At 46.8% G+C, this 21,544-nt stretch overlaps 1 protein-coding gene across 1 annotated transcript; it reads right to left on the bottom strand.

The window, feature by feature from the left end:
• Positions 1-355: 355 nt before the first annotated feature.
• On the bottom strand, positions 356-6,558 carry PGLYRP2 (peptidoglycan recognition protein 2). Its single transcript, XM_027084503.1, has 5 exons — positions 6,382-6,558; positions 4,181-5,263; positions 3,651-3,861; positions 2,746-3,043; positions 356-1,956 (listed from the first exon to the last, which is right to left on the bottom strand). The coding sequence occupies exons 1-5, from the start codon at positions 6,443-6,445 to the stop codon at positions 1,897-1,899; spliced, it is 1,716 nt and encodes a 571-aa protein (XP_026940304.1). The 5' UTR covers positions 6,446-6,558; the 3' UTR covers positions 356-1,896.
• Positions 6,559-21,544: the final 14,986 nt, after the last annotated feature.

A 21,544-nucleotide genomic window follows, 5' to 3' on the forward strand; every position in this document is an offset into this window, starting at 1 on the left:
AACTCTGTTTAACAATTCAGGATATTGGTTTCCTTTGGAAGGGCCAGAGACTGGGGAGGTGGGGAAGCACAACGGAGGCTTCTGGTAGCTGATCATGGTGGGTTTTTTTTTTTTTTTTTTTTTTTTTTAAATTGAGGTGAAGGGCTTCCCTGGTGGCACAGTGGTTGGGAGTCTGCCTGCCGCTGCAGGGGACACGGGTTCGTGCCCCGGTCCAGGAGGATCCCGCATGATGCGGAGCGGCTGGGCCCGTGAGCCATGGCCGCTGAGCCTGCGCGTCCGGAGCCTGTGCTCCACGACGGGAGGGGCCACAGCAGTGAGAGGCCCGCGTACCGCAAAAAAAAAAAAAAAAAATTGAGGTGAAATTCACATAATATAAATTTAACCTGTTCTATTTCTTGAGCTGGGTGTTGATGACATGGGTATGTTCTGTTGTGAAAATTCATTAACCACACATTTTGGTGCCCTTTCTTATATCTCTATTATACCACAATAAGTATTTACTTGAAAAAAGAGGTGGCCACATGCTGTTCTGAGTAATAAGTGAGATAACTTGAGAGTCAGTAGAATCCTGGCCCGCTGGCCCCAGAGTGGGTTTGAGTGCCAGCTGGTCCTTCTCTCACTGTGTGACCTCAGGCAAGTCATTTCCTCTCTCAGAGCCTTGGTTTCCTGATTTGTACAAGATGATAACATCAGTTTCAGAAGGTTTATAATGGGACACTTTGTTTATTCAGCAAATGTTTCCTGAATGCCTACTATGTGCTGGGTACTGGAAAAGCTACAAGGAACAAAATAAACTTGGTTCCTGCCTTCCTGGAGCTCACAGTACAGCAAGAGAGACAAATCTTGAACATGAATGCAGGACATTTCTAGCTGGTGAAGACTTGGAAGCAAATAGACAGAGTAGAGGCTGAGCAGAAGTGATGCACTTTGAGCTGGAAAAATCCAGGAGGGCTGAGCATGAGGAGGAGCTGGTCGTGGGAAGAACATGCCAGGTAGAAGGAACGGCTTGTGCAAAGGCAAGCGTGACCGGAATTCACAGGGTGGGATGGGTAGGACTGCCTTCACGAGCATGTGACCTGTGCAGTCACCGGGCTCAGAAGGGCTCTGCATTGCGCTTGACTTAACTTTTTGGACAGGGCCTGCATTTTTCATTTCGCACTGGGTCTTGAACATTCTATAACCTGTCCTGAGGAAGAAGGTCTTCAGCGAGGGTCAAAAATCCTTTTCCTGGTGCTGGACATGTTCTTGCGGGTGCACATACCTTAGCTACGCCCACCTCATTCTTACCACACTCAGTCCACTCACTGCACATACAGGTAGAGTCTCCCTGTGTTCCACCATATCTCTGAGCCTGTACCACTTCACTGCATACGGGCCCCACTCCCAACTCCCTGCATTTTTGCTGGAGGACTTTCTCTGACAGGTGGAGTCCACACTGCCCGTGCAACAAGCAGTCCCAAAGTGCCAACACATTAACACTGCCCTGGGAGCAGCCCTCAGCCAATGACTATGGAAGTTGGAGGATCAGTACTCCAGCTGCCTTGCCCTTTGAGTGGGATGACTCTGCGGTGTGTGACCTACACTGTCCCCCAAAGGTCCCTGGTGGGATTGAGCTCCACGTGCCTCCCATACCCACATGCCTGATAAAGCACCCTTTCCCAGCTGCCTTCCCTTCCCTGTGTCGCTTCCTTATTCCCCAGCTGCCATGTCCTGGGATCACTGCTCAGACGACTACTTATCGACAAGGATTCTTGTCCCAGGGTCTGCTTCTGGGCAACCCTAAACTAAGACAGAACGTGCAAACGCAGATGATGCATGGACACAGGCTTTCTTCCCATGGTCTCTTTATTGGAGGTCTGTGGCTAGCAGGATCGTTGGAGGTGGCCTCCTACTGGATCACCTAGAGGCCCTCCTGGATCTCCTAGAGGCGCTCCTGGCAGTTCTTGGTTTCACGTTCTAAAAAAGACAAGGGAGTGTGAGGTTTGGCGGTGGGGTGGGTGAGGGGTCGTGGGGCTGGGTCTGCCTTCCTCATGGTGGCACCCTAGATGGTAAGAGGACAGGGGCCCAAAGTGAGGGGGCAGGTACAATGCCAACGGCAGGCCAGCCAAATGAAACGGAGTGGTAGCTTGAAGGTACAGCTAGATAGCACAGGGATGTTATAGAGGTGTTTTTGTGATCATGATCAGAGGTTGGGGTGCAGCCATCAGGCTGAGGTTGTGCTGACTGGGCCTGGATTGCTCCAGCGTAAGAGTTGTCGTCAAGGGTCAGGAAGGCTGGGGCTAGCAAGCATCCTCAGGAGAGGACTGTCTCTCTGAGACTCTGAGATTGTCTGAGCAGAGGATTGCAATACTAGGTTAGGGGCTGGACAGAAGCTGTGCAGGTAAAAGGGTTTTCTGTAGAGGGTCACAGTCTGGGTCAGTGTTGTGTGGATGGGTGGGGGCGGGGCTTTGGGTGGGGGCAAGGATGAGGGCAAGTTTGGGTGGCTGGGATGAGGTTGTGCAGACAGAGTGGCAGGGTGGGTAGGCTATATTGCAAGCAGAATGACTGGAGTCTGAGTCTAGATTGCCTGAACAGACGAGCTGCAAGGGGGTTCAGGGTCCTGACTGAGGCTGTGTGGGCACAGGGTTACAGGAAGGAGTGAGGGGCCTGCTGAGGTTAGGCAAGCAGGCAGGGATCAGGGGCCGTGCTGAGCTTGTGTGGACAGATGGGCCTCAGGCCGAGGTAGTGCAGGCGTCGGGGACTCACATTGTCGAAGTGCGGCCAGGTGCGCAGCTGGTTGAAGAGCCCGTCGCCCGGGCAGTCAGTGCGCACGAGCTGGCGGTGGCCGAGCAGCGCGTAGTCTGGCCGCAGGAAGCCGGCGCGCACAGCGCAGCGCGGGAGCTCGTCGCGCACCGCGCGCAGCGCGGCCTCTGCGGGCCGCTCCGCAGTGTAGTTGCCTATCAAGGCCACGCCGAAGCCGCGGGAGTTGTGGCCGAGTGTGTGCGCACCCACCCAGTGCCAGCCGCGGCCCTCGTACACGTAGCCGTCTGAGCCCACCACGAAACTGCGAGGAGAGAAGGAAGCATGCACCACTTGGCGTGAGGCCCCGTCTCTCATTTGGCCCTCTACCCCAGTTTCCGCACCTGTGCCAAGGGCCGCCGCCACCCCAAGTCCCGCCCGGTCGCGCTGACTCTACCCCGTCCAGCCGTGTCCCACTCCCCGACCTAATGCCACCCCAGAAACCGTCCCGTTTCTCTGGATCTACCCCCAACATTGGCCTCATCTCTTTCTACCCAGCTCCCTCCCCATTGTCTCAAGTCCAACTCCTGCCCAATTCAGAGCCCTTTTCTGTCTTAGGTCATATCCCATCACTGCCCCGTCCCAGACTCAGCCGCTACCACAGGTCCTGCTCCTCTCCCAAGTCCGGACTCCTTTCCTAGTTCCCACCCCAAACTCAGGAATCCACTGTTGAGCTATTTCTGCTCCATGTTAAGGCCCGGATCCTAGTCTAGGCCGCTCCCCTCTCCACACTGGCTCCACCCACCCTAAACTCCTTGCCAGCTTGGCTCAGGTCCAAACCCCGCCCCCCTCAGTCAGGCTCTGCGCCCCCAGGCTCTACACTGCACCACCACTTGGTCCGCCCTGCCAGCGACTTGCAGGTTGCCGCCCACCTGTAGCCTATGTCGTCCCAGCCGCGAGTATACTGGTGGAAGCGCTGCATAGAGCGCATGTCGGCGGCGCAGCGCTCAAAGTCCGTGCAGGGTGACGCGGGCACGTATGTGTGGTGTACATACAAGAACCCGAGCGGCAGCTGCAGTGGCTTCGGGCGGCCCTGGTACGGGGCCGCGACCCAGCGGCAACGTGGGTGGATGGCTGGACACCCTGAGAGGAAGAGAGTCCAGCACGGGAGTAAGCAAGCGTTTCTCTGCCTGCCGCCTCCTCCCACACTAAGAGCGCATATAAGGATCATCCCTTCAGTCTCTTCCCAGATTTGGGGACAGTTCAGTCTCACACCACACTGGCCCCCATTGGGATCTAACTTAACTAAATCTAACAGCATCCTAGTCCTGTTGGCCTCCCAGCCAAAGCCCTTATTTCCCCCTCTGGAATCCCCCAGTCCTAGATCCTCCTGACCTGTGGGGCACTGAGAATGTCTGTATATATGAGAAGGAGCATTACAGGGGGTGGGGGCCCTTCTCACCTAGGAAGGCCTCAGTGAACTCCTTGGTAGCATGGGTGGCCACCTGTGCCAGCTGTTCTTGGCTCATACCCTGAAGTTGAGGGTGTGCTGGCTCCAGCCTCTGCAGCAGGATAAGGGCCCCCCATACCTGCTGGGTCAGAATGGGAGTTGGAGTCAGAGCAGCTCCGTTCTGCCGTCGGAAGTTGCTGCGAAATCCTGGGTCTCCTGCTACCCCGGCTCCGTAGTACTGGCTCAGCAGGTGGCTGAGGGGTGGCCGGGGCTCAGGGGACCGGCTCAGGTAGTCTCCAAGGAGGGCCCCATCCAGGGCACCATTGAGGAAGGCCGTGGTGAGGGTTGATGCTTCAGGGTCCAGGAGCGTGAAGGTCCGGGGAAGAGAGAGCTGGTCCCAGCAACCCTCAGTTCCCAGTGAATGGCTCCAGGTCTGAGGGCCCTGGAGGAAGTTCAGGCCCAGGTCTCTGGCCAGGGTGACCACTAGGAGGCTGTCCACAGTGGTTGGGAACTTGGCTTTGGTATCTGCTGAGGAGGCTTGGACATCTGGAGAGGTGACTTGGACATCTAGATCTGTGGCTCTAACGTTTGGAGACACAGCTCCGACATCTGCCCAGGTGACATCTGAAGAGGTATCCCTGAGTCCTGGGGAGGTGGCTCTTACATCAGGAACCGTGGCTCCAAAGTCAGGAAGGGTGACGCCAGCGTCCGGAGGGGTGCCCGTGCTGTCTAAGGGCAGGTTTACGACCCTGTTCCCCTGCAGCCCTGCCTCCAGCCCTGCCAGAAGAGGCTCCACAGCCACGGTTGAGCCATCGGGTGCCAGCACCACCCCGCATTCCTTCCCGTCCCACACACCATGTCTCGCCACCTCCATGGTCAGGCCTTGAAGCTCTGGGCTCAGTGAAGGAGGATCCAGCATGGTGGTCTTGAGACTCTGCTCCTCCAGCAAGAAGTGTTGGAGAGGGTTGTGGGCACAAGAGTCCTGGGCTGACAGCAGCCATGAAGAGGCAGTGTGGCCAGCCTCGGTGGCTGGTGCCTTCTGCTCGAGCTCAGCCAGTGCCTGGATGACAGAGTCCATGAGCAGGGGCAGGGTCGCTGAAGGAGGAGGGATGGTATTAGCCCAGCAGCCCAGCACCACCTGTTACTGAGCCTCCCCCTGCCGTTTCTACATCTTCTCAATGCCCCCTGCCTTCGTTGGACAATCTTATGATGTCTGACATTGTCCTTGTGTAGGTGAGGAAACTGAGGCACAGACAACAAGTTAAGGAGCTTAGACTATCAGCAAGCACTGGGGAGCCATGGCAGGTTCATGAGCAGGGGAGATACATGGCCAGGTTGGAATTCTGATTGCTCCTTTGAGTGCTGTGTGGAGAATAGATTTTGGGGGGACCAGAGTAGAGAAGGGGAGAGAGTTTGGAGGTAAGCAATGAAGGTGGCTGAAGCCAGGATGGTGACGCTGTGATGGACAAGAGTGGGCAGAGTCTTCAGATATTTTGAGGGAAAGATGGACCGTTTTTCATGATGGATTGGAGTTTGGGGAATTTTAGAGGGAAAGGTGTCTCAAAGGATGTCCAGGGGAGGGTGGGCCTGTGCCTTGTGGGAGAAATGTCTATGGCTGAACTTGGAACTTAGAAGTCTGGGACTCAGAGCTGGGGTGGGTTGTTGAATAATTAAACCTTTACTATGTGCCAGGCACCATTCTAGGTGACTTATATAACAACCCAGTTAATCTTCACAAGGACCCTATGAACGTGGAGAGGTTAAATTATCTACCTAAGATCACATAGCTAGGAAGTGGCAGAGGCAGGATTTGAACACAGGAAGTCTTAATCCTTACACTCTGCTGACTGCTGGAATTCAGGTTCTTCTCCAGACAGTTCACTCAGTGATTCCTCTCTAGCTTTGTTCTTCTTTCTGCCTAAAATGTCCTTTCCTGCTTCACCACCAAGTAAAATTCTTCTTCCTGTCCTAGATCTATGTCCCCTCCTGCAGGAAGCCTTCCTGATTTTTGCTCTTTTGGCCCCAGTTTCTTCCCCCAGCCCTTGCCCTGATCCTATGGGGCTGGGAGCATCTGTGTTCCCAGACTGGAGGTTCCTTGAGACTGGGGCCTCCTGGATCTAGCCTCACCCTGTACAGGGCTGGACACAGAGGGGCAGCAGTATACTTCTGCTGAAATAAGAGTCCTGGCCTCAGGCCTCTGCCTTTTGACCTACCTGTGCCTGGCTCCGGCTGCAGCAGCAATCCGTACAGGATCCATAGGATAGCCTGGACCACCATTGTGGGCTTCCAGTTTCCAGGGGAAGTATCCAGTTTACTTCAGTGGAGACTTTGGCAGAACTGGAAGGAGACAAGCATGGAGAACTGAGAGTGCCTTTGGCTACTGTCAAAGTCCAGCGGTGAATGACACGGCTGCCACTTGCAGAGCTGTGGGCGGGAGGCAGTGGTGGCGTGGGTACAGAGTGCCCTGGCTCAACGTCATCTGGGTCTCAGGGGCTTCCCCCATCCTATCCTGTTCCTCCCAGGGTGAGGTCAATGGTCAGTAAGCCAAGCGCATTGCAGGAGTGGCCTGGAAACTAGGTAGCTCAGATTCCAGCAAACTCTGCCCATTCCCCAGGAGTGGTAAACTGAGGCTAATGCAGCAATCCACCCTTCCTATGGTGATCGTTCTGTAGCTGCTTCTGGCCACCAGAGGGGACTCTCAGGTGCCTGCCTGACTGGTAAGACTGGCTGTGATGAGGGTGAGGAGAGAAGGAGAGGCCTGAACTCGGCGCTGCCTCTGCTTTCTTTGATGCCAGCACTTTAGCCTCAGGCAGAGGATGAGTGCAGGGGCCGAGGATTGTTTTTGTTGAAGTAGCGTAGGGGGACCTGAAGATGTCATCTCTCATCTCATTCCAGCTCCGGATCCCAAGCTACCAGAGGTAGCTGAGAGCAGGAATTGGGCTGGGGTGTTTGGGACCCTGGCTTTGTCCCCGGAGCGGACTTCTGGGCTCACCTGGGTTGGCAGTGAGGGGTCCTCCCTCTTCCTCTGGTGCCTGTGGCCAAGTCCTGCTGAAGAGAGCCCTCCTCCTCTTTATCCAGCATCGGGTGGGATGGGCTCATCATGGCTGGGGCTGCCGTGTAAATTACTTCACTGTTGGCCTCCCATCTCGAAACTAGCCTGGGGAATTTCCAGGAGACCCACCGGGCTGGGCACTCAGCACAGGGCGGGCCTTGGGCGGGCCTGGGAGTGCCCAGGCTAAGCCAGGCCTGGGATTCCCCAGGGGACCTACTTAGATATTGAGTGTCCTCTTTCTGGGCACTCAGCATGGCCTAGCACAAAGCTGGACACACAGTAGGGGCTCACAGAGTTAGATGCTAAGAGAGGAGGATGAATAGAGGCTGCTCCCCAGGAGATTCTGAGGAAATCTCCTCCTCCACGTCCCAGTTTCTGAGGATTTGGGGTCAGGGGCTCTGCCTGATAGAACCACGTGGAAGATGTGGGCTGTGTGTCCATCCGGTGCAGGACTAGCGTGAGGAGAGTGAGGGTGTAAACTTTAAGGTGGTGCCGAAAATCTCAGCATCAAGATAAATAATATTCGAGCACAATGCTTTAAAAGACGAAAAGAAATGCAGAAAAAATCCATGATGAACCAAATATCAACATTTTAATAAAGACAGGGTCAGGGGCAGTGCTGTGCTTAGACATCTTGGAGCCAGAAGTGAAAGGAAAAATCAGGAATTCTGATCCTGTCTTTGTGCCTCCCTTGCTTTGACTTCATCCAGGCCCTACATCCACCAGGGGGTAGCCCCCAGGATGTTGCGGGGTAACTGTCACATGAGATCCTCACCTAATGTCTGCTTGGTCTGGGAATGACCCTGATGTGGCATCGTGGACCTTGGGTTTGTCCCTCTGATTCTCCCACTGATTGTGGCTGTGGAGAGACCCTTACAATTTTATTTAACTGCCAATTTATGCTCATTCTACCCAGCAGGAGGGTGAGCTCAGAGATGTTAAGTAACTTGTGCAAGGTCACATAGCTAGAACCTGGGGAAGACTCCAAGCCCAGTGCATGTTTTCACTATCCTGTGGCTAGGTCAGGGTCAGAGTAATTATACCTCTTCATGCTGGGCAAGTGTTTGCAGACTGGCTACAGAGCAACTTCACACCCAGTAATTCTTGGGCCAGCCAGATGGGCAGCCTTGATACCCGTTTAAAGCCTGAAGTTTGTGGTAGGAGCTGGGTTGTATTGGAGTCAGGGACATGTCATGGCCAGCCAACATTTCCCTCAGGGTCTATCTGGGATTTGTGACCTTCTTGGGTAGGACCCTTCCTTCAGGAAGGCTCCTTGATTACCCCTGGCTCCCCACTTCTCCCATTCTGGCTCCCTAGCCCGGGATTCCTACCTTTGACCCAGACCTGTCCATACAAGGTCTAGAGTTTCTCTGTCTGGTTCCATCTCCCCCAGACTAGGAGATGTTGAATTCTCTTGGGATGTCCAGAAATGCCCACCACAGGTCAGGGACCAGATGGGTAGCAGGGAGTGACTGTTGAGTACACCATACACCTGATTGAGGATGTGGGGTCAATTTGAGGTTAGGCTCTGAAACACACACATGCAGACACCCACACACCAGCGCACCTGGTCTTGGCTGGGCCTGGGAGGCAGCACAAAGGCTGGGATTCCCATGATGAGTCATTTCCCGCCCCTGCTTCCCTCCCACTTCATGAGGCCCACTGCCAGGATATGCCAAGGCCCCTCCAGGCTGCAGACAGACCAGGGGTCTCATAAGAGTACCCAGGGCCTGGGGTCATCTCTAATGGAGGTAGCATTGGCACAGAGAGACAGAACCCTGGGCTTTGGATCTGAAGTGAACCTGGGATTGAGGCCAGAGGCCAGAGGAAAAGGAACTTGGGGCGGGGCAGGGCTGGGCTTGGGGCCAAGATCAGAGTTAATAACATTCATTTTGGTAACAGTAATGATAATAATAATGAAGAACCTGATAATAATAATAAAAACTTATGTGCACGTCTCTGAGATAAGATTTTATATGCCTACATTTATTTAAATTTAATTTTTTTAATTGAAATATAGTTGATTTACAATGTCGTGCCAATCTCTGCTGTACAGCAAAGTGACTCAGTTATACACATAGAGACATTCTTTTTTTTTTTTGACCACACCTTATGGCATGTGGGATCCTATTTCCCTGACCAGGGATTGAACCTGTGCACCCTGCAGTGGTAGTGCGGAGTCTTAACCACTGGAACGCCAGGGAAGTCTTGAGACGTTCTTTTTTAAAATATTCTTTTCCATTATGATTTATCACAGGATACTGAATATAGTTCCCAGTGCTATACAGTAGGACCTTGTTTATTCATCCTATATATAACAGTTTACATTTGCTAATCCCAAACTCCCAGTCCTTCCCTCCCCCACCCCCATCCCCCTTGGCAACCACAAGTCTGTTCCCTATGTCTGTGAGTCTGTTTCTGTTTTGTAGATAGGTTATTTGTGCCGTATTTTAGATTCCACATATAAGTGATATCATATGGTATTTGTCTTTCTCTGACTTACTTCACTTAGTATGATAATCTCTAGTCATATCCATGTTGCTGCAAATGGATTATTTCATTCCTTTTTATGACTGAGTAGTATTCCATTGTATATATGTACCACTTCTTCTTTATCAGTTCATCTGTCGATGGACATTTAGGTTGTTTCCATGTTTTGTATATGCCTACATTTTAAAATTCAGCTCTGGGTTTTGTGAAGAGATGTAATATTCCATTGTATATATGTGCCACATTGAAGAGATGTTTTAAAGCAAGACTGGGCAAACCACAGCCTATGGATTGACTATCTGTTTTGTAAACAATATTTTTTGTTTTTTTTTCAAGGTGAAATTCACCTAACATAAAGTGATGTTTTTATTATTTTTTAATTTTTTCACACCTTTATTGGAGTATAATTGCTTTACAATGTTGTATTAGTTTCTGCTGTACAACGAAATGAATCAGCTATATGTATACATATATCCCCATATCCCCTCCCTCTTGAGCCTCCCTCCCACCCTCCCTATCCCACCCCTCTAGGTGGTCACAAAGCACCGAGCTCATCTCCCTATGCTATGCAGCAGCTTCCCACTAGCTAACTATTTTACATTTGGTAGTGTATATATGTCAATGCTACCCTCTCACTTCCTCCCAGCTTCCCCTTCCCACACTGTGTCCTCAAGTCCATTCTCTACATCTGCGTCTTTATTCCTGCCCTGTCACTAGGTTCACCAGTACCGCTTTTTTAAATTCCATATATATGCGTTAGCATACGGTATTTGTTTTTCTCCTTCTGACTTATTTCACTCTGTATGACAGATTCTAGGTCCATCCACCTCACTACAAATAACTCAGTTTCATTCTTTTTTTTTTTTGCAGTACGTGGGCCTCTCACTGCTGTGGCCTCTCCTGTTGCGGAGCACAGGCTCCAGGCGTGCAGGCTCAGCGGCCATGGCTCACGGGCCCAGCTGCTCCGTGACATGTGGGATCTTCCCGGACCGGGGCACGAATCCGTGTCCCCTGCATTGGCAGGCGGACTCTCAACCACTACGCCACCAGGGAAGCCCAGTTTCATTCTTTTTTATGGCTGAGTAATATTCCATTGTATATATGTGCCACATAGAAGAGATGTTTTAAAGCAAGACTGGGCAAACCACAGCCTATGCATTGACTATCTGTTTTGTAAACAATTTTTTTTGTTTTTTGTTTTTTTTTCCAAGGTGAAATCCACCTAACATAAAGTGAACCATTTAAAAGTGTACAATTCTGTGGCATTTAGTACATTTACAATTTTGTACAACCATCACCTATATCTAATCTAGTTCCAAAATTTTCATCACCCCAAAATAAAACCCTGTACCCATTAAGCAGTTACTTTCTGTCATCTACCAGCCCCTGGCAATTGCCAGTCTGCTTTCTGTCTCTGTGGATTTACCTATTCTGGTCATTTCATATAAATGGAATCAAACAATATGTGACTTTCTGTGTCTGGCTTTCTTTTCATTGAGCATAAAGTTTTCAAGTTTCATTCATATTGTAGCGTGAATCAATGCATTTTATTATGAATCATTCCTTTATATGGCTGAATAATATTCCATTCAATGGATGTAGCACAATTTGTTTACGTAAAATGAAAGTTTATCGGAACACACCCTCTCCCATTTGTTTACATATTGTCTATGATTATTTTCATGCTCTAATGGCAGAGTTGAGTCATTGTGATGGAGACCATTTGTCCTGAAAAGTTGAAAATACTTACTCTGTGCATCCCCCACCTCCAGCTTTATTGAGATATAATTGACATAAAACATTGTATAAGTTTAAGGTGTGCAACGTGATGATTTGTTATATGAATGTATTGCAAAATGATTACCACAATAAGGGTAGTTAACATATCCATCGCCTTACTTCACATATTTATTTTTTATGTGTCTGTGGTGAGAACTTTAAGGTGTAATCCCTTAGCAACTTTGAAGTATACAAAATTGTTGACTATAGTCACCATGCTGTATGATAGGTTCTCAGAACTTATTTATCTTATAACTAGAAGTCTGTACCCTTTGACCAACATCTCCCCATTTCCCCCATCCCCAGCCCTTGGCAACCACCATTCTACTCTGTTTCTATATGTCTATTTTTTTTTTCTTTTTTAAATTCCACATGTAAGCGAGACCATACAGTATTTGTCTTTCTCTGCCTGACTTATTTTACATAGCATAATGCCATCAACTTCCATTCAGGTTGTTGCGAATGGCAGGACTTGCTTATTTTTTAATGGCTGAATTGTATATTTATTTATATTTATATCTATCTATCTATCTATCTATCCATATCACCTTTTCTTTATCCATTGAGAGGCACTTAGGTTGTTTCCCTGTCTTGGCTATTGTAAATAATGCATCAGTGAACATGGGGTGCAGATACCTTTCTGGGTAGTGGTTTCATTTCATTTGGATTCATGTGGCCTTTAAATAAAGTTTGCTGACCCCTGCTGAGCCATCCCACCCAGATTCCTATTCTCACACTGTTTCTTACTAGCTAGAGAAAGAGGCTTAGTCTTGAGCCCTCATTTTGTCCATCTCTGAAATGGGATAATAGTACCAAACTCATAGGGTTTTTGTGAGAGTTAAACAAGGAGATACATGCAAAATGTTTAGGACCATGCCAGCATGTGGAAAGCATTCAATAAGTAGAGTCATTTCTGCTCATCCACCTGACTGCCCCAGCCTCCCTAGCAGAGGGTCAGCCCACAGGATAATCTGTTACGGCCAGACTCCATGTCCTGGATGAGTCCAGACTCACAGTCATTTATTATTTCTGCACCTGGGGTACTAGTCCAAGTCAAGTCTTCCCTACTGGCCCCAGTCCCCCACAATACACACATATCATCTCAGAATAACATAACAACAGTACCTTAAACAATGTGATTGTTGAAAATCCATTTAAGACTTTTTTTCTGGGTTTTTTTTTTTGTCTTTTGGGTATATCCCATTGGGAACGCGCCATCAAATTATTGTCCCGTAATTGTCTCTTGAAATAGTTTCATTTTGTAGTTTTGCCCCTAACCTGAAGCTTTTGATTTTTAGGAAATTTCTTTTGGAGGACAGAAAGTTTTTATTTTTTTTTAAACCGTAACAACAATAAAAACAACACCTCATGATAAGATTGTGCATTATAATTATGTGACTAGAAAAAATGTGGGATTAGAAAACATCTCAACTAACAGGATTTATATTATTATAATAACTGTTATTATTATTGAAAAATTCACCTCACTGTTCCACCACCCCCTTTTAAAAATATCTCTGAATATTGTACTATAACAAATGCAACTTAGACTAACTGGGTCATTCAAATAAGGTAATGCCACTTTACCTTTTTTTATTGTGGTTAATATACATAACATAGATTTTACAGTTTTAACCATTTTTAAGTGTACAGTTCAGTGGCATTAAGTACATTCACATTGTTGTACAACCATCACCACCACATCTATCTCCAGAAATTTTTCATCTTCCCCAACTGAAATTCTGTCCTCATTAAACACTAACTCCCCATTCCAGTTTCCCCCAGCCCTTGGCACTCACCATTCTATTTTCTTTCCCTATGAATTTGACTGCTCTAGGAACCTCATATAAGTGGAATCATATAATATTTGTCTTTTGTGACGGGCTTATTTCACTTAGCAAAGTGTCTTTAAGGTTCATCACTGTTGTAGCCTGTGCCACCATTTCCTTCCATTTTAAGGCTGAATAATATTCCATTGTATGGATACATTGCACTTGGTTTATCCATTCATCTGTTGATGGACATTTGGGTTGTTTCCACTTATGACTATTGTGAATAGTTCTGCTATGAACATGGGTGTACAAATATCTATTTAAGTTCCTGCTTTCACTTCTTTTGAGTATACACCTAGAAGTGGAATTGCTGGGTCATGTGGTAATTGTATGTTTACTTTTTTGAGGAACTCCCATACTGTTTTCCATAGTGGCTGCACCATTTTACATTCTACCAACAGTGCACAGGGTTCCAAGTTCTCCACGTCCTCACCAACATTTGTTATTTTCTTTTTTTTTTTTGCGTAAGCGGGCCTCTCACTGCTGTGACCTCTCCCGTTGCGGAGCACAGGCTCTGGACGCGCAGGCTCAGCAGCCATGGCTCACGGGCCCAGCTGCTCCACGGCATGTGGGATCTTCCCAGACCGGGGCACGAAACCGTGTCTCCTGCATCGGCAGGTGGACTCTCAACCACTGCGCCACCAGGGAAGCCCTGTTATTTTCTTTTTTTATATTAGCTATCTTAATGGGTGTGAAGTGAGGAAATTATTTATTAAGTCTAATATTATTTTAGAATTATGTAAATACTTAAATGGTTCCAAAGTCAAATCTACAGAATAAGATATATAGAGAGACATCTAGCTTCTATTCCAGTACCCTCCATCATGTTCTTTCCCTTCCTCTCAGATAGCAATTTACAATTTTTTTCATGGTTTACTCTCTCTCTCCCTCTCTCTCTCTCCATATATATATACATATATATACACACACATATATATGTGTATATATATAGATAGACAGATTCCATTTTGCTGTTTTTCCATTTAACACTGTTTCCTGGAGATCTTTCCACACTGATATACGGAGCTCTTCCTCATTCCTTTTTACAGCTACATAGTACTCCATCATGTGGCTGTGCCACAATTTGTTTATTCGACCATGCCCTACTGTTGGACATATGGACATTTCCAGTCTTTTGACAGTTTAAATGGTGCTGCTATGAATAACCTTGTTCATTCATCTTTTCTTATTTTTGCAAGAAAACCATTGGGATATATTCCTCTAAGTGGATAAATACCTATATAATTTTGCCAGACATTTACTAATTTCCCCTCTCCAGGGCTCATATCACTTTGCATTTTCCTTAGTAAAGTCTGTGAGTGTGTAAAGTACAAACTTTTTCATTCAACCCAGTGGACTCCTATACATACTTCAAAACCCATCCCCAGTATCCAGGAAGACTTCCCTTCTCCTCAGGCTTTCTCTTCTTGCCTTTCCCAGCTCCAGAGTCCTTTCTCTGGTTCAGCCCTGACACCAAGAGTCTGTGAGTATCTATGTCAAACTCCATACTCTCCAGACTAGGAGCTCCCTGAGTGCTGGCTCCGGGGATGAGTCTTCTTGGGGCATTCAGCCCAGGACTGGGAACAGAGAGGTGACAATAACAAAGGTTTTCTGCCTGGACAAAGGACAGCCCCTTAGCTCTGGGTCTCCCTGGCTTGGTTCTCCTGGGCCAGAGGAAAAGAACCAGGTCAAGCTAGCCAATATCCTGTGTTCTTCTGTTTGCCTTCTTGCTGAGTCACCTGTGCTTCCAGGGTCATGATCTCACTGTGGGTATCTATCACCTGCATGGCTCCCAGGCAGAGGAGTGGAAACTGCTTGAGGTCAGAGAGACCCCAGGTCCAATTCAGACTTGCCCACTCCCTGGGTGGAGCACCTCCTCTCTCTGTGCCTTGAGTTTTCTATCTCTCAAATGAGAATAATAATGTATCTATCTTATGCTTGTAGCAAATGTATGGGTGATATGAAATCACATCAACCTGCTTCCCACCATTTATATCTAGTTTATTTATTATTGAGGTGAAATTCATGTACCATAATATTAATCATTTCAAAGTGAACAATTCAGTGGCATTTAGTACGTTCACAATCTTGTATAACTATCATCTCTATCTAGTTCCAAAACGTTTTCATCACCCCAGACGGAAACCTCATACTGATTAAGTAATCACTCCCCGTTTCCTCTTCCTCGCTCCTCCCCAGCCTCTGGCAACCACCAATCTGCTTCCTGTCTCTAAGAATTACCTACTCTGGACATTTTATATACATACATTATGTGAATCATACATTATGTGAACTTTTGTGTCTGGCTTCTTTCACTCAGCGTAATGCTTTTTGAGTTTCATCCACGTTGTAGCGTGTGTCAGGGTTTCATTCCTTTTTATGGCTGAATAATATTCTAATCTATAGATATTTGATATTTTGTTTATCCAGTCATCATTTGATGGGCATTTTGGTTGTTTCCACTTTTGGCTACTGTGAATAGTGCTGTTAGGAACATGCCTGCACATGCACTTGTTTGAGTACAGTTTTCAATTCTTTTGGGTCTATATCTAGGAGTGGAATTGCTGGGTCATGGGGTAACTCTGCGTTTAACTTTTTGAGAAATCACCAAACCCCACCATTTATTTTTACACATTTGATATCTCTAATGCCTCCCAAAGCCAGTGAAGAGAGAATTCTAAGTCCCCATTTTGCAGCCAAGGAAACTGAGGCTGGGAGAGGTGGTGTCACACCATCCTGAGGTTAATAACCATAGAATAGTTCCCATCTGCTTAGTGGCCACTGGGAGCCAGACACTTCCTAAGGAGGGTCTTTGGTTTGGACCCCCATAGCCTCACCATCCCTGGAATCTGACAGATCTAGTTTAACTCCCAACTTGGGCAAGTTATACTCTGAACCTCCATCTCTCTTTATAATCTGAGTCCCAACCTTAATGTGAAAAATGAGTGTGGTAATGTAGGCAGACAATGGAGCATGTATGAAGCCTTTGATTTACAGATGAGTCACGCAAAAAAGTGGTCGACTCAGGCTCAAAAGGGGGGAATTAACTTGCCAAAAGTCACATAGCAATTGGTGGCTAGATCCAGCCTGCAAGCATTTTTGAGGTTTCCTGAAGTTTAACCCCTTTGGAAGCTAGTGAGGTGAGGTCCATAAGGCAGGTCCTCTTGTGGGGAAGCGTTTGCTGCTGTGTTGCTTTGTTCTTTGGGGAGCTGACCTTTGACAACACAGAATCTTGCTGAATCAGCCTAGGATGGCCTGCGGTCAAGAACAACAACAGATTCCCTGGCAGAGGTCAACTTTGCCGCAAACTGTTCACTCCCTTCCTGCTCTACAGTTTATATCAGGACAGCTGAAAGCAGGGTGACTTCTGGGCCCCCAAACAGGCATGGACCAGGCACCTCCTGGCCTCTAGGCATTGGCTCCTGCTGGTCCCTCTGCCTTGAGGCACCCACCCCGCTTCCCTCTCATTTCTGCCTTGCATACACTAGAATCTTCACAATTGACTTCTTCCCCCACCTCTGATCTCCTCTCCTAGTGCGTTTCCTGCTCCAGCCCACTGGCCTCTTGCTCCGTGAGGATGCTACCCTCACTCAGTCCCAGGGCATTTGCACTTGCTGTTCACTTTGCTTGGAACAGTCTACTTCATATCTTCCTATCATTCAGGGATCATTCAAACATAACTTCCTCCTAGAGGCCTAGCTCTGACCACCTTATCTAAACTAGGTTCCCAGTCCTTCCCTGCGAGAACAACCTATTTACTAAGATCCTTACCAGACATTATCTTATTCATTTGTTTAATTACTGCTGCCTTCCCCACTTGGATGGAAACTCCAGGAGTGCAGGGACCTGTGCTGCTCAGTGCTGCATCCCCAGGGCTGAGACCAGTGCCTGGCACACAGCATTCAGGTGTTCAATAAACATCTGTCAACTGAGTGACCACTTGGCTCTTCATTATAAATATGAATTTTCTTTCCTCCTAAATTGGATGATGAGTGTGAAGGCTTTTTTCACACTGGGCGTCCAAGTCCCAGAACTCTCAGATGGGTCACAGGAATTAATATCCTGACTCTGTTTTCACCACCAGGCAGTGTTACCTTGGGCAAGTCACTGGCCCTCTGTGGGGCTCCAATTTGTAAAACAAAGTCCTTAATCCCCTTTTTTTTTCAAAATCTGGTGAAAGCTGTCGCTCTCAGTCTCCACTGAAAAAATGAATTCATGATTTGGTACTTGATATTAAGGGATTTAATGATTTCCCCCAAAGTCCAATTCTGGGTTTCCTCTCCAGATAATCAGTATTAAAATTGATTTGTTCATGGACTCAGTTGGTCAGCAGTTATTCAAATGGCAGCAATAGTCTGTGCCCAGTCTCATGCTGGGAGATTCTGGGGTCCCAAAAGACCTAGTCCCAGGCTAGCTGGGAGGGTCCACAGCGGGAGCTTGAGTACAGCATGGAAGAGGAGCACAGACAGGCTCCTGGAGGAGGGGCTGCTGCAGCTGGGTTTTGAAGGATGAATAGGAGTTTGTCTGGCAGGAAAGGGTATTCTAGTAGAGGCAACAGCTTTTGGGGATTTGAGGGAGAGAGGAGAAATACTAACACACATGTATACGACATATAAGGGAGAATCCACTTTTCAGGTTGGAGTCTCGGGACCACCCCAACAGGGAAGGAGATGACTGCCCTCGTTTTACAGTAGAGAAGAATGAGACACAGAGATGCTAAGAAGAGCACTCCGGTCCACAGAGCTGGCAACTGGCAGAGCCAGGCCTACTGCGGGCTTCACCTAAAGGGGCATTCTTATTGATTGAGGGACAAGAAGGTTGTTTCTGACAGGCTGAGGTGGGGAGGGGGAGGGCTGAGCCAGATTAGCTGAGGGACAGGAAGGTGGAAGTAATTGGTTAGGTGGAGAGACAGGAAGAGTCTAATTGGCTGAGAAGTAGGATATGGGAGTCTGACTGGTTGAGGATTAGGTGAATAGTTTAATTAGCCAAGGAGCAGGAAGGTGGAGTCTGGTTGTCTGAGAAGCAGGAGAGTGTCTGATTGGCTGAAGAGAGGGAGGGCAGAGTCTGACTGGCTGAGGGCTAGGAGTGAGGGGGGAAGGGGGCGGAGTCTAATTGGATGAGAAACAGGAGATTGGAGTTTGTTCAGCTGAGGGATAGGAGAGCATTTAATTGTCTAAGGTGTGGGAGGAGAGAGTCTGATTGGCTTAAGGGAGGTAGAATGAAGTATCCGCGGATGTCAGTGGTATCGTTTACCCTCTATTTCACATATACTGTGTCCCTGGGCCCTGATGCAGGGAGGTGGAAATTAATCCTCCCGGAACTATGGGGAAATGGAGACAGGTGTTTGCAGAGGAAGGGTGGGGGCTGGGTCACACTAGACAAAGGCCAGAAAGGACACCTTGTTCTTTACTGCTCATTTCGCCTTCTCCACAGTAACTAGGTCACTAAGATTCTGCCCAGGTGGGAGATGAGTCACCCCTGAGAGGGAACAGAATTCTAGGCAGAAGGAACAGCAGTGCAAAGGCTTTGAGTTGGGAGAGATGGCCTTGGTTGGTTTGGAAAAAATGGTCTCAAGTGGCTGGCTACTGTGAATAATGCTGGTATAAGCATCTGTGTTCATGTATGTGTTTGAGTCCCTGTTTTCAGGTTTTTTGGGTATATACTTAGGAGTGGAAATTAGAGAGTTCATATGGTAATTCTATTCCTCAAAAAAGGAACCACCATTGGGATTGACATATATACACTAATATGTAAAAAATGGATAACTAATGATAACCTGCTGTACAAAAAAAAAAAAAAAAAAAAAAAAGGAACCACCACACTGTTTTTCCATGGTGGCTGTACCATTTTACATCCCCATCAAGAGTATATGAGGGGATTTCTCTTCTTTTCATCTCTGCTCCTTAAAGTCTGCTGTGAGTATCAGACGGCTTCACAGGCGACTTCTATCAAAATTTAGAGAAGAGCTAACACCTATCCTTCTCAAACTCTTCCAAAATATAGCAGAGGGAGGAACCCTCCCAAACTCATTCTACAAGGCCACCATCACCCTGATACCAAAACCAGACAAAGATGTCACAAAAAAAGAAAACTACAGGCCAATATCACTGATGAACATAGATGCAAAATCCTCCACAAAATACTAGCAAACGGAATCCAACAGCACATTAAAAGGATCATACACCATGATCAAGTGAGATTTATTCCATGAATGCAAGGATTCTTCAATATACGTAAATCAATCAACGTGCTACACCATATTAATAAATTGAAGGAGAAAAACCATATGATCATCTCAATAGATGCAGAGAACGCTTTCGACAAAATTCAACACTCATTTATGATAAAAACCCTCTAGAAAGTAGGCATAGAGGGAACTTTCCTCAAAATAATAAAGGCCATATATGACTAACCCACAGCCAACATCGTCCTCAATGGTGAAAAACTGAAAGCATTTCCACTAAGATCAGGAACAAGACAAGGTTGCCCACTCTCACCACTCTTATTCAACATAGTTTTGGAAGTTTTAGCCACAGCAATCAGAGAAGAAAAAGAAATAAAAGGAATCCAAACCGGAAAAGAAGTAGTAAAGCTGTCACTGTTTGCAGATGACATGATACTATACATAGAGAATCCTAAAGATGCTACCAGAAAACTACTAGAGCTAATCAATGAATTTGGTAAAGTAGCAGGATACAAAATTAATGACAGAAATCTCTTGAATTCCTATACACTAATGACGAAAAATCTGAAAGAGAAATTAAGGAAACACTCCCATTTACCATTGCAACAAAACGAATAAAATACCTAGGAATAAACCTACCTAAGGAGACGAAAGACCTGTATGCAGAAAACTATGACACTGATGAAAGAAATTAAAGATGATACGAACAGATGGAGAGATACACAATGTTCTTGGATTGGAAGAATCAACATTGTGAAAATGACTATACTACCCAAAGCAATCTACAGATTCAATGCAATCCCTATCAAACTACCAAAAGCATTTTTCACAGAACTACAACAAAATATTTCACAATTTGTATGGAAACACAAAAGACCCTGAATAGCCAAAGCAATCTTGAGAAAGAAAAACGGAGCTGGAGGAATCAGGCTCCTGGACTTCCGACAATACTATAAAGCTACAGTAATCAAGACAGTATGGTAGTGGCACAAAAACAGAAATATAGATCAATGGAACAGGATAGAAAGCCCAGAGATAAACTCACGCACATATGGTCACCTTATCTTTGATAAAGGAAGCAAGAATATACAATGGAGAAAAGACAGCCTCTTCAATAAGTGGTGCTGGGAAAACTGGACGGCTACATGTAAAAGAATGAGATTAGAACACTCCCTAACACCATACACAAAAATAAACTCAGAATGGATTAAAGACCTAAATGTAAGGCCAGACACTATCAAACTCTTAGAGGAAAACATAGGCAGAACACTCTATGACATAAATCACAGCAAGATCCTTTTTGACCCACCTCCTAGAGAAATGGAAATAAAAACAAAAATAAACAAATGGGACCTAATGAAACTTCAAAGCTTTTGCACAGCGAAGGAAACCATAAACAAGACCAAAAGACAACGCTTAGAATGGGAGAAAATATTTGCAAATGAAGCAACTGACAAAGGATTCATCTCTACAATATACAAGCAGCTCGAGCTGTTCAATATCAAAAAAACAAACAACTCAATCCAAAAATGGGCAGAAGACCTAAATAGACATTTCTCCAAAGAAGATGTACAGATGGCCAAGAAACACATGAAAAGCTGCTCAACATTACTAATATTAGAGAAATGCAAATCAAAACTACAGTGAGGTGTCACCTCACACCAGTTAGAATGGCCATCACCAGAAAATCTACAAACAACAAATGCTGGAGAGGGTGTGGAGAAAAGGGAACCCTCTTGCACTGTTGGTTGGAATGTAAATTGATACAGCCACCATGGAGAAGAGTATGGAGGTTCCTTAAAAAACTAAAAATAGGACTACCATACGACCCAGCACTCCCACTATATACCCTGAGAAAACCATAATTCAAAAAGAGTCATATACCACATTGTTCATTGCAGCTCTATTTACAATTGGCAGGACATGGAAGCAACCTAAGTGTCCATCGACAGATGAATGGATAAAGAAGATGTGGCACATATATACAATGGAATATTACTCAGCCACAAAAAGAAACGAAATTGAGTTATTTGTAGTGA

Source organism: Aethalodelphis obliquidens, unplaced genomic scaffold, assembly GCF_003676395.1.
Source record: "Aethalodelphis obliquidens isolate GAN/ISIS:26980383/991018 unplaced genomic scaffold, ASM367639v1 scaffold53, whole genome shotgun sequence".
NCBI classification, from domain to species: domain Eukaryota; kingdom Metazoa; phylum Chordata; class Mammalia; order Artiodactyla; family Delphinidae; genus Aethalodelphis; species Aethalodelphis obliquidens.

What these genes read in the sequence shown, in the direction of transcription:
- PGLYRP2 (XM_027084503.1), bottom strand. Translation starts at nt 6,445, where the DNA reads ATGGTGGTCCAGGCTATCCTATGGATCCTGTACGGATTGCTGCTGCAG. An exon ending in GTTCACTGAGGCCTTCCTAG is followed by an intron (nt 3,862 to 4,180) that starts GTGAGAAGGGCC and finishes TCTTCCTCTCAG; the next exon opens with GGTGTCCAGCCATCCACCCA. An exon ending in TGGGACGACATAGGCTACAG is followed by an intron (nt 3,044 to 3,650) that starts GTGGGCGGCAAC and finishes CTCTCCTCGCAG; the next exon opens with TTTCGTGGTGGGCTCAGACG.